This window comes from Lissotriton helveticus, chromosome 11, assembly GCF_964261635.1.
Source record: "Lissotriton helveticus chromosome 11, aLisHel1.1, whole genome shotgun sequence".
Taxonomy (NCBI): domain Eukaryota; kingdom Metazoa; phylum Chordata; class Amphibia; order Caudata; family Salamandridae; genus Lissotriton; species Lissotriton helveticus.
This window is the reverse complement of record NC_136072.1, coordinates 772,200,508-772,218,603: the sequence shown is the minus strand read 5'-3', so window position 1 is coordinate 772,218,603 and position 18,096 is coordinate 772,200,508. Positions and strand designations below refer to the sequence as shown.

At 53.0% G+C, this 18,096-nt stretch overlaps 1 protein-coding gene across 1 annotated transcript in view; it reads right to left on the bottom strand.

Annotated features, from left to right (window-relative positions):
• Window positions 1–14,966, bottom strand: part of ANTXR1 (ANTXR cell adhesion molecule 1) — a 551,130-nt gene extending 536,164 nt beyond the window's left edge. Inside the window, exon 1 of the mRNA XM_078666668.1 lies at window positions 14,537–14,966. Within this exon, the coding sequence (XP_078522794.1) occupies window positions 14,537–14,694 (158 nt within the window). The 5' untranslated portion in view covers window positions 14,695–14,966. The remainder of the gene's footprint in view (window positions 1–14,536) is intronic.
• Between the last annotated feature and the right edge of the window lie 3,130 nt (window positions 14,967–18,096).

Sequence of the window (18,096 nt, the reverse complement as noted above, 5' to 3'; positions counted from 1 at the left end):
GAGCCAAGTTTTTAGGGATTTACGGAAGAGGGTAAGGGAATTGGAGGTTTTAAGAGAGAGGGGGAAGGAATTCCAGAGTTTGGGGGCCAGAAATGCAAATCTCCGGCCTCCGGATCTGCAGAGTTTGACAGGGGGAGTGAGTAAGAGGTGCAGATGAGAGGATCTCAGGTTCCGAGAGGGGCTGTAGGTCCTGATGAGAGATTTCAAAAAAACAGGACAGGAACCAGATAAGGATTTAAAGGTGAGGCAGCCGATCTTAAAGGCTGCCCTCGAGATGACGGGGAGCCAGTGCAGTTTTAGAAGGAGGGGTTTGGCGGATTGCCATTTCGGAATCCCAAAGGCCACTCTCGCCGCTTGATTCTGAACGAATTGTAGTCTGCAGAGAGATGTTTTGGGCAGACCATGATAGATAGCATTCGAAAAATCTAAGCGGGAGAGGACAAGGGCCATGATTACTTGCAGGAGAGCTTCAGGAGTGAGGAAATAAGCCACCTTCCTGATCCTGCGCAGCTGGAACATGCAGGAGGAGACAACTGTCCCCACCTGGGGCCCGAGGGAGAGACCGGAGTCAATAGTGATCCCTAGGCTTTTTACCGAGGCCACAGGGGTGGGGGGAAGGCCAAGTTCTGCCGGCCAAAAATGCGGACCCCAGTGGGTAGAGCTCTTGCCAGGGAGAAGAAGCTCCGTCTTTCCGGGATTCAGCTTAAGCTGATTTTGGCACATCCACGATAGGATGTGGGACATAACTGCCTGAAAGTTGGGAATAGCAGAGGGGGAATCAAGAGGGAAGATGAGTTGCAGGTCGTCCGCGTAATTGAAAACGGTGACGTCCCACTGCCTCAAGGAAAAGAGAAGGGGTCGAAGATAAAGATTGAAAAGAAGGGGGGACAGAGAGGAGCCCTGAGGGACCCCGCAGGGCAAGTGCTCCCGAGGAGCTCTAAAAGTGCCCAGGCTAAGGGTCTGAGACCTCCCGGTCAGGAAGGATTTGACCCATGCCAACGCCAGGCCCTGGATGCCAGCTTGCTCGACACGGTGGAGAAGGATGTTGTGGTCCACCGTGTCGAAGGCAGCCGACAGATCTAATAAAACCAGGGCCTGGGGGGTACCCTTGTCAGCACCGTCTCTCAGGGCATCCGGCACAGCCAAGATGACAGTCTCCGTAGAGTGGCCGGGTCTGAAGCCGGCCTGGTTAGTCTCAAGAAAGGTGGAGTTCTCAATAAACTGTGAGAGGCAGGTGGTGACATGGGCTTCCAAAATTTTGGAGAAAAAAGGCAGGAGAGAGATGGGGCGGTAATTCGCCGGGACGGCGGTATCAGCCCCAGGCTTCTTCAGTAGAGGCACCAACACGGCCTCCTTGAAGGAGCGGGGTACCGTACCGGACGACAGAGAAGAATTCAGTAGGGGAAGGATACAATCAGGTAAAGAGTGGCAGATATTTCGTAATATGGTGGGGGGACAACAGTCGTCTGGGGATCCAGATTTAACGCGGGTGGCCAGTGTGGCCAAAGCGGTAGGATCTAAGGGAGGGAAAAGTGTAAAAGAAAGAGCATTATGGGGGGGAGAAGCGGGGCCGGCGCCAGGGGGGGTAGTCGGAATGGTATCTTTGATCGAGGCAAATTTTTTGGACAAAGAAAGTGCTCAGCGCGTTACATGATTCTTGTGTGGGGGCCTGAGTCGGAAGTGTCCTAGGATCGGAGGTAAATTCGTTGAGGATTTTAAAAATCTCCTTAGACTTGCAGGGGGCAGATAAAATTTTGTCTGAGGCATAAGCTTTTTTGGCGGCGGAAATGGCTGTTTTATACTCGTTCCGCGCAGCCACATATGCACTTCTGCTAGGTAAGCAGTAGTCTCTCCTCCACCTGCGCTCGAGTCGGCGGAGTTCTAACTGCAAAGTCTTAAGGTGAGGGGTAAACCATTTATGGGAATGACAGTGTCGGGATCGGGGACACTTGGTTAAAGGTGCGAAAGTATCGCTGGCTATAGTGAGCCAGTCAGAAACTTGCCCCTGAAGCTCGTCAGTGCTTGAGTCTGTGGGGAACAAGGGACGGGTGAGAGAGAGATGAGATAAGAGTTTGGAGAAGTCGGCGGCTCTCCACTTGCGTGCGGTACCGCCCTCCTGCAGTGGGGTCCTGATCTGGCCAACGGCCGAAAAGGTGGTGTAAATTAAGAAGTGATCGGACCACACACAAGGTGTTAAGAATGGGCAGGAGGACTTGACCCCGTGAGCCCAGATGTGGTCAAGGATATGGCCACCGCTATGAGTGGCAGACCTGACTAGTTGTGTAAAATCCAAGCTCGAGAGGGCCTCGAACAGTTCGGTGGCATGGGGGCCGGCATCCTCATTCTGGAACCAGTAATTGAAATCCCCGACAATGATAGTACGGGGGGAAGAGGTGGCAAGATTGGTTAACTGTTCAATAAAGGAGGAGGGGAAGGAAGGCATGGGGTGGGGGGGACGGTAAAGTACCATAAGGGTGACAGCGCCTACCTCGGTCCCAAGACGGAGGACCAGGTTATCCACATCGGGGAGGGTCATATTGGCAGAGGCAATGATCTTAAGATTCTTCCGTATTACCGCTGCCACCCCTCCACCGGAGCGGCCTCCAGGTCGGTTGGTATTCAGCAGAAAGTAGTCAGGAGGTAGTGCAGCAAGGATGTCGGGGAGGGAGTCGTCAGTGAGCCAGGTCTCAGATAGTAAAAGGACATCTGGCTTCTCTGTCATAAGAAGATGGAAAATATCGGCTTGATGCCTGACCATGGAGCGAGTGTTGAGGTATAATACCCGGAGCTGCGACTCGGCAGGGACAGGAAGGATGAAAGATGACGACGGCCCCAGCAAAGGGGAAGAGTGACCTGGGATCCCCAATAAGGAGATCCTGGTCCAGGTAGAGGGAGGTAGAGGGCAAGCAATGGTTTGTAGACTCATTAGAGTGGAGCGGGAATAAGAGATGGCAGAGGCAGCGTCCCTGGCCCCTGGGCCCGTCCGGCCGCGGACGGGCGCAGACGGGCTTAACTCCGGCGCGCCTCTGGCGCGCCCGCTGCGCTCGTCCGCTGCGCTGACGCATGGGGGACGTTTAAATAGGCTGATGACGAGGGTGGGCGGAGCCAGCAGGGCGGGTTGGGAAGGGTTTTTTAAAAAGAGATAGGCGTCCACCGCTCGTAGTCAGCGGGACTGAGAAGGAGCAGGGCTGCTTGCAGTCAGCAGAGGAAGCAGGTAAGTTTTAAAATAAATGTCAAGTGCCCCCCACGAGCAAGCCCTCTGCCACAGGGCTGCTCGAGTACACTCGGCAAAAAAGGGGCGGAGCCTAAATAGGCTGATGACGAGGGTGGGCGGAGCCAGCAGGGCGGGTTGGGCACTGCTAGAGCTCTGTATCTATGAAACCCTGAATCTGCCACTGCACATCCAGGCTCCCATTGCTGCAGTATGCAAGGAACACTGCTAAAACTCTATGTATAACAAACCCTCTGTCTGGCGGAGGTCCAGCAGTCTCTCACTTTCTCAGGGCAGTGCTATAGGTCTATCAAACACTGTATCTTCTACTACCCACTGGTCTCTCAGGGCAGCAAGGCAACAGGTGTATTGCTGAGGATCACTTTATGTCAGTCCCTGTGTATGGAAGAGCTCCACAGCCTCTAACTGCACCAGTACACCAGAGGAATTGCTAAGGCTCTGAATCCATCAAAACATGCACCTGCAGAGCGCAAGGAACCTCTCACTACTGCACTGTACCAGGGGTCCTCCTAGAGCTCAGGACTTTCCAATCATATTTGTTGCATAGCTCATGGAGACTATCACTGCTCCAGGGCACTGCTAGAGCTCTGCAACTATAAAACTCCACGTCTGACAAAGCTCATGGAGCCTCTCGCTGCTCCAGGGCCCTGGGCACTGCTAGAGCACTGCATCTATAAAACTCCACGTCTGACAAAGCTCATGGAGCCTCTCGCTGCTCCAGGGCCCTGGGCACTGCTAGAGCACTGCATCTATAAAACTCCACGCCTGACAAAGCTCATGGAGCCTCTCGCTGCTCCAGGGCCCTGGGCACTGCTAGAGCACTGCATCTATAAAACTCCACGTCTGACAAAGCTCATGGAGCCTCTCGCTGCTCCAGGGCCCTGGGCACTGCTAGAGCACTGCATCTATAAAACTCCACGTCTGACAAAGCTCATGGAGCCTCTCGCTGCTCCAGGGCCCTGGGCACTGCTAGAGCACTGCATCTATAAAACTCCACGCCTGACAAAGCTCATGGAGCCTCTCGCTGCTCCAGGGCCCTGGGCACTGCTAGAGCACTGCATCTATAAAACTCCACGTCTGACAAAGCTCACGGAGCCTCTCGCTGCTCCAGAGCACTGGGGCACTGCCAGAGCTCTGTATCTATAAACTCCATGTTTGACAGAGCTCATGGAGCCTCCCACTGCTCCAGGGCACTGTGCACTGCTAGAGCTCTGTATCTATAAACTCCATGTCCGATAGAGCTCATGGAGCCACTCACTGCTCCAAGGCACTGGACACTGCTAGAGCTCTGTACCTATAAACTCCACATCTGACAGAGCTCATGGGGCCTCTCACTGCTCCAAGGCACTGCCAGAGTTCTGTATCTATAAACTCCATGTCTGACAGAGCACATGGAGCCACTCACTTCTCCAGGGCACTGAGCACTGCTAGAGCTCTGCACCTATAAACTCCATGTCTGACAGAACTCATGGATCACTTACTCTTCCAGGGCCCTGGGGCATTTCTAGAGCTCTATAACTATCAACTCCACATCTGACAGAGCTCATGGAGCCTCTCACTGCTCCAGGTCACTGGGCACTGCTAGGGCTCTATACCTATAAACTCCACATCTTATAGAGCTTGTGGGGCCTCTGACTGCTCTAGGGCACTAGGGGGGGGCACTGCTAGAGCTCCGCACCTATAAACTCCATGTCTGACAGAGCTCATGGGGCCACTCACTGCTCCAGGGCACTGGGGGGGGGGCACTGTTAGAGCTCTATACCTATAAACTCCACATCTTATAGAGCTCATGGAGCCTCTCGCTGCTCCAAGGCACTGCCAGAGCTCTGTATCTATAAACTCCATGTCTGACAGAACTCATGGATCACTTACTCCTCCAGGGCCCTGGGGCATTTCTAGAGCTCTATAACTATCAACTCCACATCTGACAGAGCTCATGGAGCCTCTCACTGCTCCAGGGCACTGGGCACTGCTAGGGCTCTATACCTATAAACTCCACGTCTTATAGAGCTCATGGAGCCTCTCACTGCTCCAGGGCACTGGGGCACTGCCAGAGCTCTGTACCTATAAACTCCTTGTCTGACAGAGCTCATGAAGCCTCTCAATGCTCCAAGGCACGGCCAGAGCTCTGTATCTATAAACTCCATGTCTGACAGAGCTCATGGAGCCTCTCACTGCTCCAGTGCACTGGGCACTGCTAAACCTCTGTATCTATAAACTCCACGTCTGACAGAGCTCATGGAGCTTCTCACTGCTCCTGAGCACTGGGCACTCCTAAACCTCTGTATCTATAAACTCCAAGTCTGCCAGAGCTCATGGAGCCTCTCACTGCTCCAGGTCACTGGGCACTGCTAGGGCTCTATACCTATAAACTCCACATCTTATAGAGCTCATGGAGCCTCTCACTGCTCCAGGGCACTGGGGCACTGCCAGAGCTCTGTACCTATAAACTCCTTGTCTGACAGAGCTCATGAAGCCTCTCAATGCTCCAAGGCACGGCCAGAGCTCTGTATCTATAAACTCCATGTCTGACAGAGCTCATGGAGCCTCTCACTGCTCCAGAGCACATGGCCACTGCCAGAGCTCTGTATCTATAAACTCAACATCTGACAGAGCTCATGGAGCCTCTCACTGCTCCAGAGCACTGGGCACTGCTAGAGCTCTGTGTCTATAAACTCCACGTCAAACAGAGCTCTTGGAGCCTCTCACTGCTCCAGAGCACTGGGCACTGCTAAACCTCTGTATCTATAAACTCCACGTCTGACAGAGCTCATGGAGCTTCTCACTGCTCCTGAGCACTGGGCACTCCTAAACCTCTGTATCTATAAACTCCAAGTCTGCCAGAGCTCATGGAGCCTCTCACTGCTCCGGAGCACGTGGCCACTGCCAGAGCTCTGTATCTATAAACTCCATGTTTGACAGAGCTCATGGAGCCTCTCACTGCTCCAGGGCACTGGGCACTGCTAGAGCACTGCATCTATAAACTCCACGCCTGACAGAGCTCATGGAGCCTCTCACTGCTTCAGAGCACTGGGCACTGCTAGAGCACTGCACCTATAAACTCCAAGTCTGCCAGAGCTCATGGAGCCTCTCACTGCTCCGGAGCACGTGGCCACTGCCAGAGCTCTGTATCTATAAACTCCATGTTTGACAGAGCTCATGGAGCCTCTCACTGCTCCAGGGCACTGGGCACTGCTAGAGCACTGCATCTATAAACTCCACGCCTGACAGAGCTCATGGAGTCTTTCACTGCTTCAGCGCACTGGGCACTGCTAAACCTCTGTATCCTTAAACTCCACGTCTGACAGAGCTCATGGAGCCTCTCACTGCTCCAGGGCACTGTGCACTGCTAGAGCTCTGTATCTATAAACTCCATGTCTGACAGAGCACATGGAGCCACTCACTGCTCCAGGGCACTGAGCACTGCTAGAGCTCCGCACCTATAAACTCCATGTCTGACAGAACTCATGGATCACTTACTCTTCCAGGGCCCTGGGGCATTTCTAGAGCTCTATACCTATAAACTCCACATCTGACAGAGCTCATGGGGCCTCTCACTGCCCCAGGGCACTGGGGCACTGCTGGAGCTCTATACATATAAACTCCACATCTTATAGAGCTCAAGGAGCCTCTCACTGCTCCAGGGCACTGTGCACTGCTAGAGCTCCGCACCTATAAACTCCATGTCTGACAGAGCTCATGAGGCCACTCACTACTCCAGGGCACTGGGGGGGGGCACTGTTAGAGCTCTATACCTATAAACTCCACATCTTATAGAGCTCATGGAGCCTCTCGCTGCTCCAAGGCACTGCCAGAGCTCTGTATCTATAAACTCCACGTCTGACAGAGCTCATGGGGCCTCTCACTGCTCCAAGGCACTGCCAGAGTTCTGTATCTATAAACTCCATGTCGGACAGAGCACATGGAGCCTCTCACTGCTCCAGGGCACTGAGCACTGCTAGAGCTCTGCACCTATAAACTCCATGTCTGACAGAACTCATGGATCACTTACTCCTCCAGGGCCCTGGGGCATTTCTAGAGCTCTATAACTATCAACTCCACATCTGACAGAGCTCATGGAGCCTCTCACTGCTCCAGGTCACTGGGCACTGCTAGGGCTCTATACCTATAAACTCCACATCTTATAGAGCTCATGGAGCCTCTCACTGCTCCAGGGCACTGGGGCACTGCCAGAGCTCTGTACCTATAAACTCCTTGTCTGACAGAGCTCATGAAGCCTCTCAATGCTCCAAGGCACGGCCAGAGCTCTGTATCTATAAACTCCATGTCTGACAGAGCTCATGGAGCCTCTCACTGCTCCAGTGCACTGGGCACTGCTAAACCTCTGTATCTATAAACTCCACGTCTGACAGAGCTCATGGAGCCTCTCACTGCTCCAGAGCACTGGGCACTGCTAAACCTCTGTATCTATAAACTCCACGTGTGACAGAGCTCATGGAGCCTCTCACTGCTCCAGAGAACCGGGCACTGCTAAACCTCTGTATCTATAAACTCAAAGACTGACAGAGCTCATGGAGCCTCTCACTGCTCCAGAGCACATGGCCACTGCCAGAGCTCTGTATCTATAAACTCAACATCTGACAGAGCTCATGGAGCCTCTCACTGCTCCAGAGCACTGGGCACTGCTAGAGCTCTGTATCTATAAACTCCACGTCTGACAGAGCTCATGGAGCCTCTCACTGCTCCAGAGCACTGGGCACTGCTAAACCTCTGTATCTATAAACTCCACGTCTGACAGAGCTCATGGAGCTTCTCACTGCTCCAGAGCACTGGGCACTCCTAAACCTCTGTATCTATAAACTCCACGTCTGACAGAGCTCATGGAGCCTCTCACTGCTCCGGAGCACGTGGCCACTGCCAGAGCTCTGTATCTATAAACTCCATGTTTGACAGAGCTCATGGAGCCTCTCACTGCTCCAGGGCACTGGGCACTGCTAGAGCACTGCATCTATAAACTCCACGCCTGACAGAGCTCATGGAGCCTCTCACTGCTTCAGAGCACTGGGCACTGCTAAACCTCTGTATCCATAAACTCCACGTCTGACAGAGCTCATGGAGCCTCTCACTGCTCCAGAGCACTGGGCACTGCTAAACCTCTGTATCTATAAACTCCACGTCTGACAGAGCTCATGGAGCCTCTCACTGCTCCGGAGCACGTGGCCACTGCCAGAGATCTGTATCTATAAACTCCACGTCTGACAGAGCTCATGGAGCCTCTCACTGCTCCAGGGCACTGTGCACTGCTAGAGCTCTGTATCTATAAACTCCATGTCTGACAGAGCACATGGAGCCACTCACTGCTCCAGGGCACTGAGCACTGCTAGAGCTCCGCACCTATAAACTCCATGTCTGACAGAACTCATGGATCACTTACTCTTCCAGGGCCCTGGGGCATTTCTAGAGCTCTATACCTATAAACTCCACATCTGACAGAGCTCATGGGGTTTCTCACTGCCCCAGGGCACTGGGGCACTGCTGGAGCTCTATACATATAAACTCCACATCTTATAGAGCTTGTGGGGCCTCTGACTGCTCTAGGGCACTAGGGGGGGCACTGCTAGAGATCTGCACCTATAAATTCCATGTCTGACAGAGCTCATGGGGCCACTCACTGCTCCAGGGCACTGGGGGGGGGGGGCACTGCTAGAGCTCTATACCTATAAACTCCACATCTTATAGAGCTCATGGAGCCTCTCGCTGCTCCAAGGCACTGCCAGAGCTCTGTATCTATAAACTCCACCTCTGACAGAGCTCATGGGGCCTCTCACTGCTCCAAGGCACTGCTAGAGTTCTGTATCTATAAACTCCATGTCTGACAGAGCACATGGAGCCTCTCACTGCTCCAGGGCACTGAGCACTGCTAAACCTCTGTATCTATAAACTCCGCGTCTGACAGAGCTCATGGAGCTTCTCACTGCTCCAGAGCACTGGGCACTCCTAAACCTCTGTATCTATAAACTCCACGTCTGACAGAGCTCATGGAGCCTCTCACTGCTCCGGAGCACGTGGCCACTGCCAGAACTCTGTATCTATAAACTCCATGTTTGACAGAGCTCATGGAGCCTCTCACTGCTCCAGGGCACTGGGCACTGCTAGAGCACTGCATCTATAAACTCCACGCCTGACAGAGCTCATGGAGCCTCTCACTGCTCCAGAGCACTGGGCACTGCTAAACCTCTGTATCTATAAACTCCACGTCTGACAGAGCTCATGGAGCCTCTCACTGCTCCGGAGCACGTGGCCACTGCCAGAACTCTGTATCTATAAACTCCATGTTTGACAGAGCTCATGGAGCCTCTCACTGCTCCAGGGCACTGGGCACTGCTAGAGCACTGCATCTATAAACTCCACGCCTGACAGAGCTCATGGAGCCTCTCACTGCTCCAGAGCACTGGGCACTGCTAAACCTCTGTATCTATAAACTCCACGTCTGACAGAGCTCATGGAGCCTCTCACTGCTCCGGAGCACGTGGCCACTGCCAGAGATCTGTATCTATAAACTCCTTGTCTGACAGAGCTCATGAAGCCTCTCAATGCTCCAAGGCACGGCTAAACCTCTGTATCTATAAACTCCACGTGTGACAGAGCTCATGGAGCCTCTCACTGCTCCAGAGAACCGGGCACCGCTAAACCTCTGTATCTATAAACTCAAAGACTGACAGAGCTCATGGAGCCTCTCACTGCTCCAGAGCACTGGGCACTGCTAGAGCTCTGTGTCTATAAACTCCACGTCTGACAGAGCTCTTGGAGCCTCTCACTGCTCCAGAGCACTGGGCACTGCTAAACCTCTGTATCTATAAACTCCACGTCTGACAGAGCTCATGGAGCTTCTCACTGCTCCTGAGCACTGGGCACTCCTAAACCTCTGTATCTATAAACTCCAAGTCTGACAGAGCTCATGGAGCCTCTCACTGCTCCGGAGCACGTGGCCACTGCCAGAGCTCTGTATCTATAAACTCCATGTTTGACAGAGCTCATGGAGCCTCTCACTGCTCCAGGGCACTGGGCACTGCTAGAGCACTGCATCTATAAACTCCACGCCTGACAGAGCTCATGGAGCCTTTCACTGCTTCAGAGCACTGGGCACTGCTAAACCTCTGTATCCATAAACTCCACGTCTGACAGAGCTCATGGAGCCTCTCACTGCTCCAGGGCACTGTGCACTGCTAGAGCTCTGTATCTATAAACTCCATGTCTGACAGAGCACATGGAGCCACTCACTGCTCCAGAGCACCGGGCACTGCTAAACCTCTGTATCCATAAACTCCACGTCTGACAGAGCTCATGGAGCCTCTCACTGCTCCAAAGCACTGGACACTGCTAGAGCTCTGTATCTATAAACTCCATGTCTGACAGAGCTCTTGGAGCCACTCACTGCTCCAGGGCACTGGGGGTGCGGGCACTGCTAGTGCTCTATACCTATAAACTCCACATCTTATAGAGCACATGGAGCCACTCACTGCTCCAGGGCACTGAGCACTGCTAGAGCTCCGCACCTATAAACTCCATGTCTGACAGAACTCATGGATCACTTACTCTTCCAGGGCCCTGGGGCATTTCTAGAGCTCTATACCTATAAACTCCACATCTGACAGAGCTCATGGGGCCTCTCACTGCCCCAGGGCACTGGGGCACTGCTGGAGCTCTATACATATAAACTCCACATCTTATAGAGCTTGTGGGGCCTCTGACTGCTCTAGGGCACTAGGGGGGGCACTGCTAGAGCTCCGCACCTATAAACTCCATGTCTGACAGAACTCTTGGATCACTTACTCCTCCAGGGCCCTGGGGCATTTCTAGAGCTCTATAACTATCAACTCCACATCTGACAGAGCTCATGGGGCCTCTCACTGCCCCAGGGCACTGGGGCACTGCCAGAGCTCTGTACCTATAAACTCCTTGTCTGACAGAGCTCATGGAGCCTCTCAATGCTCCAGGGCACTGGGCACTGCTAGAGCTCTGTATTCTCAACTCCACATCTGACAGACCTCATGTAGCCTTTCACTGCTCCAGGCCACTGGGGCACTGCCAGAGCTCTGTATCTACCCCACTGATAGGGCTCACTGAGCCCTCATTGCTGCAGTGCACCGGGAACACAGATAGACCTCTTTAAATCTTTATAATTGCTTCATTGCAGCCTTTGTCTGGCAGACCTCATTCGCCCCCGCCCCCCCCTCCTCAGGAGACAGCGCTAACAGGAGAAAGGTGCTGGTGCAAACTGCCTCCTGCACTTATTAACCTGGGGAGGACTTGGCCTAATTTGTAGAGCTGCCGATTTCGGAGCTGGAGAACCTGGTTCGAGTCTCAGCGTGGGGAAAATCACATGCGGTCTAAATAAGTGTGTCCTTAAAGGGTGCTATAAGCACTGGTGCCGAGGATTGGGTGCCAGTGCTGAGCACCAGAAAGCACCAGCTCAAAATAAGCACTGGTAGAACCCGTTCACTGCTACGGTGATTGCACCAGGGACACTCGGGGTGTGCTGCGTTTAACTACTGCAGTGCACCAGGGGCATTGCTTGTGTTCTGCGTCTCTCAAACCCTACATCTGCCAGAGATCATTCTGCCAAGGGGCACTGGTAAAGTGTTTAAACTATCAAATCATACACCTGGCAGAGCGTTCAGCCTCTCACTGCTCCAGTGCAGCAGGGGCACTGCTAAAGCTCTCTGTCTATCAAACCCTTTGTGTGGTAGCGATCATTTAACATCTCACCGCTACAGTGCTCTTGGGGCACTGTTAAAGCACTGCATCTATCATATCCCTTCTTATTCAGTCGCTCACTAATGTATTATACCAGGGGCACGGTATACCCAGCCCACCCATACCCCCCTCCCCCCCCCCGGGCACCAGTGCACTGCTAAAGCGCGGTATAAACGTATGATCGTTATCTCTTCTCGTCTGGGAGAGGTCATTCACTCATTCTGCCTCTCGCTGCAGCAGTGCATCGGGGGTCACTGCTTAAGCCCTGCTACTATCAACACTGAAGTATAACAGAGCTCCTGCGATCTATTACTGCCTCGGTGCATGACGGGCGCTGCTAAAGCCCAACACCTAACAAACGCGGCGCCTGGCAGAGCCTTTCACTGCTCCAGTGCACCAGGGGCACTTAAAGTCCTGTGTACCCTATGCCACCAGAGCCCTTGCCACCTAAGAGTGTACCACTAGCACGGCGAGAGGCAACCCTCAGAAGACCTCGCACTGCTCCAGCGGTCCAGTGGCACTTCTGAAGCTGGACACCCATGCGACACAGAGACTGTCCCCCGAAGCCCGCACGCTGCTCCAGTGCGCCAGGGGCGCTGCCAGAGCTCTGCATCTAATCAGCTTTGTGCCTGTCAGTGTCCTTCTGACACCGTGCACTGCCTCTAGTGCGCCAGGAGCGCTGCCAGAGCTCTGCATCCAATCATCTATGTGCCTGTCAGCATCCTTCTGACACCGTGCACTGCTCCAGTGCGCCAGGGGCACTGCCAGAGCTCTGCATCCAATCAGCCACGTGCCTGTCGGTGTCCTTCTGACGCCGTGCACTGCTCCAGTGCGCCAGGGGCACTGCCAGAGCTCTGCATCCAATCAGCCACGTGCCTGTCGGTGTCTTTCTGACGCCGTGCACTGCTCCAGTGCGCCAGGAGCACTGCCAGAACTCTGCATCCAATCAGATACGTGCCTGTCCGCGTCCTTCTGACGCCGTGCACTGCACTGCACTCTGTATCCAGGCAACCTATGGCATGCAGCGCCCGCGTACTAACACTGGTGCCATGTGCCCACTTAACCCTGTAGCAGGCTGCGTTCCGGTTGCTCTCACTGCCACAGACCACAGAGCTCGGTGCCTCAAACTTTCAGGAAGGGGTTCCACAGCTTGCCTCTCACTGCTGCAGTGCACTGCCGGCGCGTACCTAGAAAACCTTTTGTCTGGTAAACTCACTCCCATTCAGCCTCATCGGTGCTGGAGGCTGGGTGCGCTCCAAGAACTCTTTAGCCAGCAAAGCAGTGCAGTGCAGTAGTCCGACGTCATCCAGCTTCTCTCGAGCACCCAGTATAGACACTGCTAATTCACCGTTCTCATCTAACCCTGTGCCAGGCACAGCGCCTAGAGCCTCACACTGCTCGATTGCCGACGAGAAACCGCGGCGCTCTGTTCCTGTCCTGTGTAACCCCGTGCCACTGGTTGCTGTAGGAAAGGCTTTGCCAGTGCCCTGTATATTTTATAAATCCTGCATCAATTACAGCTCCCAAACCTTCACACTGCTCCAGTGAAGAGGAGGCACTGCCAACCATCTGCACCCACGTAGCTCTCAGAGCATCACACTTCTCTAGTCAAAGCGCCGCGCGCTGTGCCAGTGTGGTCCTGTGCCAATGAGAGCTCCTGCTGCCTCACACTGCTTTGTAAAGAAAAGACATAGATAGTGCACGGTGCCTACATAACCCTGAACCAATCCTAGCTCTCGCAGCTTGTCACTGCTCCAGTGGAGAAGAACATCGCTATGGCTTTATGCCAGTGTAGCTCTGTGCCAATCATAGCTCCCACTGCTTTGCAGTGCTGCAGTGAAGAAGGGCACCGCCAGGCTCTGCCAGTGTAGCCCTGTGCCAGTCCCAGCAATCACAACCTCACACTGCCCCAGTGAAAAAGGGTACCGCCAAGGTTCTGCCAGTGTAGCCCTGTGCCAGTCGCAAGATCACAGCCTCACACTGCCCCAGTGAAGAAGGGTACCGCTAAGGCTCTGCCAGTGTAGCCCTGTGCCAGTCCCAGCAATCACAACCTTACACTTCTCAAACAAATAGGCACTGCCCCCTATCTGTACCACACAAGAGTGTGCTTAGCAGAGTTCCTGCAGCTTCACACTGCCCCAGTGAAGAAGGGCACCACCAAGGCTCTGCAAGTGTCGCCCTGTGCCAGTCGCAGCATCACAGCCTCACACTGCTCCAGTGAAGAATAGGCACTGCCAGCAATCTGGGCCAGCGTAAGCCTGTGTCAGGTGTAACTTTTCAGACCCACGGTCTTCCAGTGCAGAAGGGGCTATGCCAAGGCCATATGCATGTATCACCCTCTGCCAGCCAGAGTTCCGGCAGGGTGCAGATTGGCAATGTTCCAGTGCACGAAGAGTACCTCTAATGCCCTGTCCCAGGCAACTGCTCCCTCACACAATAACATAAATCCAATATTACCATCTTCGCTCTCTTAATCGTTATCATGATATCTGATTGATACAGTTCTTTGTACAGCGCTTAAAAGCCACCTGGAGCATTGTTCTTGGAGCTATGAAAGGTAAGTATAAGAAAGCTGAAGCCACTTACTTGTCCAAAATAAAGTACAGATCGAAGCCTCCGTAGCAGGATGGCCCCCCTTTGCCCTCCTTTGAGTCTTGACCTTGACATGCCAGCATCAGGAATGCGGCCAGGAGCACACATGGCGTGCCAACACGCACGGCAATGCCGCGAACCCCCGCGGCCATCGTACCTGGCGACCAGCGACAGGATGGGCAGCAATTCCGAAACAAAGAGAAGGGAGAATTGACAACACAATCCCCGAAAAAGGAGAACCTTTAAAATTCCAGTGCAACCTTCTCCAAAACGTCTTTCTAAAATTCAAGTGTAACTTTTCCGTAAATTCAACTTTTCCTGGAACTTTCTCACAAGTTCTGCGCTCCTTCCCAGGCGGACCCGTCGAATCCCGGCTGCGCGAGTTTGCAAGGCTTCAGCAGCCCTTGGCAATGACTCCCCGTCTGAGGCAAGTTCGGATTTCACCAGAAGGCGCACACAGCGTGTTAATATTGTTCTTTGCTGTCCTTTGTTTGGTTTAAAGGGCCCTGACATCTGCTGCACGCTCCCCCCGGCACAGCGTCAAATCTGTGTTTTGCTAACAGGGCAAAGTATTTCCTGACAAGCCTCGCGTGGGTCCAAGATCAGAAGGGATGCATATTCCCCCCCCCGTCCTAATGCTGTCCCTCCATTCTATGGGGCGGATAAAAACTCAAAGAGCGCCACCTCCTGGCTATACCACAGGCTCCGAAATAAAAGGCTTGTTTATTGTGCTGAGAATCAGTAAGACACAATGATGGGCCGCCATGAAGAATGCAATTGTAATTGTACACAGTGAATTTATATAGCGTACTCTACCCCTGAAGAGGCGTTCAAGCGCTTTGCACCGAGTAGCATGCTACTTTGGAATCCAACATTAGAGTTAAATAGATAGTAGGTTCCTAATATGTGCTTACTTTTTTCCTCTTGGATTATTTGAGGGAAATGTGTTAAATTTGTGCTCTCGAGTACTCATAAGTTTAGTAGTGTTTTGAGTGGGGATAGAAAATTGGGGGTAGATTAGAAGCCGAAGTAGTAAATTATTATTGGAAGTATTGGTTATATGTGCCGGTTAGTTGGGTGAATTGGCCAAGAAGGAAGGGGAGGTTTAGAAATGGTGTTTGGGAGTGCATTATAGTCAGAAACGTCCAGTGCTTAATTTGTTAAAAAGTGTCAGGGCCCTTCTTGGGAGCCCACTGCAGCCTGCACTACCCACTGCCCCTGCCAACGCTGCCAATAGCAGTACCAATGGAACTACTAACCATCGATCTCCTATAAGTGTGACAATTCAGATTATTCCAGGGCACCCAATGCTAGAAGGTTGGCTTGGGATGGTGCGAATTGTCATTTTAATGTAGATTGAATTGGTAAACATTATTGTAGTGCTCATATCAAAATTAGCCAGAAGGCGCCATGCTGTGGTGGACTGTTACTAGTGCCGGGGTTAAAAATCAGGGGCCATATTATCAAGAACAGGTGATAAAATTATCACCGCTTTATCGGCAGGAAATTGCCGCTAAAGCGGCGATAATGGGCTTGATTATATTTCTTTGTGAATTCCCATAGCAGCCCAGGTTCTGGTGTTAACCTGGGCTGCTATGGGAATTCACAAGGGCATATTATCAAGCCCATTATTGCCGTTTTAGCGACAGTTTCCTGCCGCTAAAGCCAGTGGCCTCACTGGGGTTGGTGTCACCCGGTGCGGGTAACTCATGGTGTCACCCCCTCATGACTTACCGCATGGACCACCTCTGTCAAAATGTACGGCGCTAGGTACTGTCTTACTCCCTCTAACTCCCTCTCTCTGTCTAGCTCCCTCTCTCTGTCTAGCTCTCTCTAGCTCCCTCTCTCTGTCTTACTCCATCTAGCTCCCTCTGTCTCCCTCTCTCACTGTCTTACTCCCTCTAGCTCCCTCTCTGTCTTGCTCCCTCTAGCTCCCTCTCTCCCTCCTTCTAGCCCCCTCTCTCTCTCTGTCTTACTCCCTCTAGCTCCCTCTCTCTCTCTGTCTTACTCCCTCTAGCTCCCTCTGTCTCTGTCTTACTCCCTCTAGCTCCCTCTCTCTCTGTCTTACTCCCTCTAGCTCCCTCTCTGTCTTACTCCCTCTAGCTCCCTCTCTCTGTCTTACTCCCTCTAGCTCCCGCTCTCTCTCTCTTACTCCCTCTAGCTCCCTCTCTCTCTTACTTCCTCTAGTTCCCTCTCTCTCTGTCTTACTCCCTCTAGCTCCCTCTCTCTCTTGTTTTACTCCCTCTAGCTCCCTCTCTCTCTCTGTCTTGCTCCCTCTAGCTCCCTCTCTCTGTCTTACTCCCTCTAGCTTCCTCTCTCTCTGTCTTACTCCCTCTAGCCCCCTCTCTATTACTCCCTCTAGCTCCCTCTCTCTCTCTTACTCCCTCTAGCCCCCTCTCTCTCTGTCTTGCTCCCTCTAGCTCTCTCTCTCTGTGTCCTACTTCCTCTAGCTCCCTCTCACTCTGTCTTGCTCCTTCTAGTTCCCTCTTTTTCTCTTACTCCCTCTAGCTCACTCTCTCTGTCTAGCTCCCTCTCTCTGTGTTGCTCCCTCTAGCTCCCTCTGTCTCCCTCTCTCTGTCTTACTCCCTCTAGCTCCCTCTCTCTCTGTCTTACTCCCTCTAGCTCCCTCTCTCTGTCTTATTCCCTCTAGCTCCCTCTCTCTGTCTTACTCCCTCTAGCTCCCTCTCTCTCCGTCTTACTCCCTCTAGTTCCCTCTCTCTGTCTTGCTCCCTCTAGCTCCCTATGTCTCCCTCTCTCTGTCTTACTCCCTCTAGCTCCCTGTCTCTCTGTCTTACTCCCTCTAGCTCCCCCTCTCTCTGTCTTACTCCCTCTAGCTCCCTCTCACTCTGTCTTGCTCCTTCTAGTTCCCTCTCTTTCTCTTACTCCCTCTAGCTCCCTTTCTCTGTCTAGCTCCCTCTCTCTGTCTTGCTCCCTCTAGCTCCCTCTCTCTGTCTAGCTCCCTCTCTCTGTCTTGCTCCCTCTAGCTCCCTCTGTCTCCCTCTATCTGTATTACTCCCTCTAGCTCCCTCTCTCTCTGTCTTACTCCCTCTAGCTCCCTCTCTCTGTCTTATTCCCTCTAGCTCCCTCTCTCTGTCTTATTCCCTCTAGCTCCCTCTCTCTCTGTCTTACTCCCTCTAGCTCCCTCTCTCTGTCTAGCTCCCTCTCTCTCTCTCTCTCTTACTCCCTCTAGCTCCCTCTCCCTGTCTTGCTCCCTCTAGCTCCCTTTCTCTATCTTAATCCCTCTAGCTCCCTCTCTCTGTCTAGCTCCCACTCTTCCTGTCTTACTCCCTCTAGCTCCCTCTGTCTCCCTCTCTGTCTTACTCCCTCTAGCTCCCTCTCTCTCTGACTTACTCCCTCTAGCTCCCTCTTTCTCTGTCTTACTCCCTCTAGCTCCCTCTCTCTTACTCCCTCTAGCTCCCTCTCTCTTACTCCCTCTAGCTCCCTCTCTCTCTGTCTTGCTCGCTCTAGCTCCCTCTCTCTATCTTACTCCCTCTAGCTCCCTCTCTCTGTCTTGCTCCCTCTCTCTCTGTCTTACTCCCTCTAGCCCCCTCTCT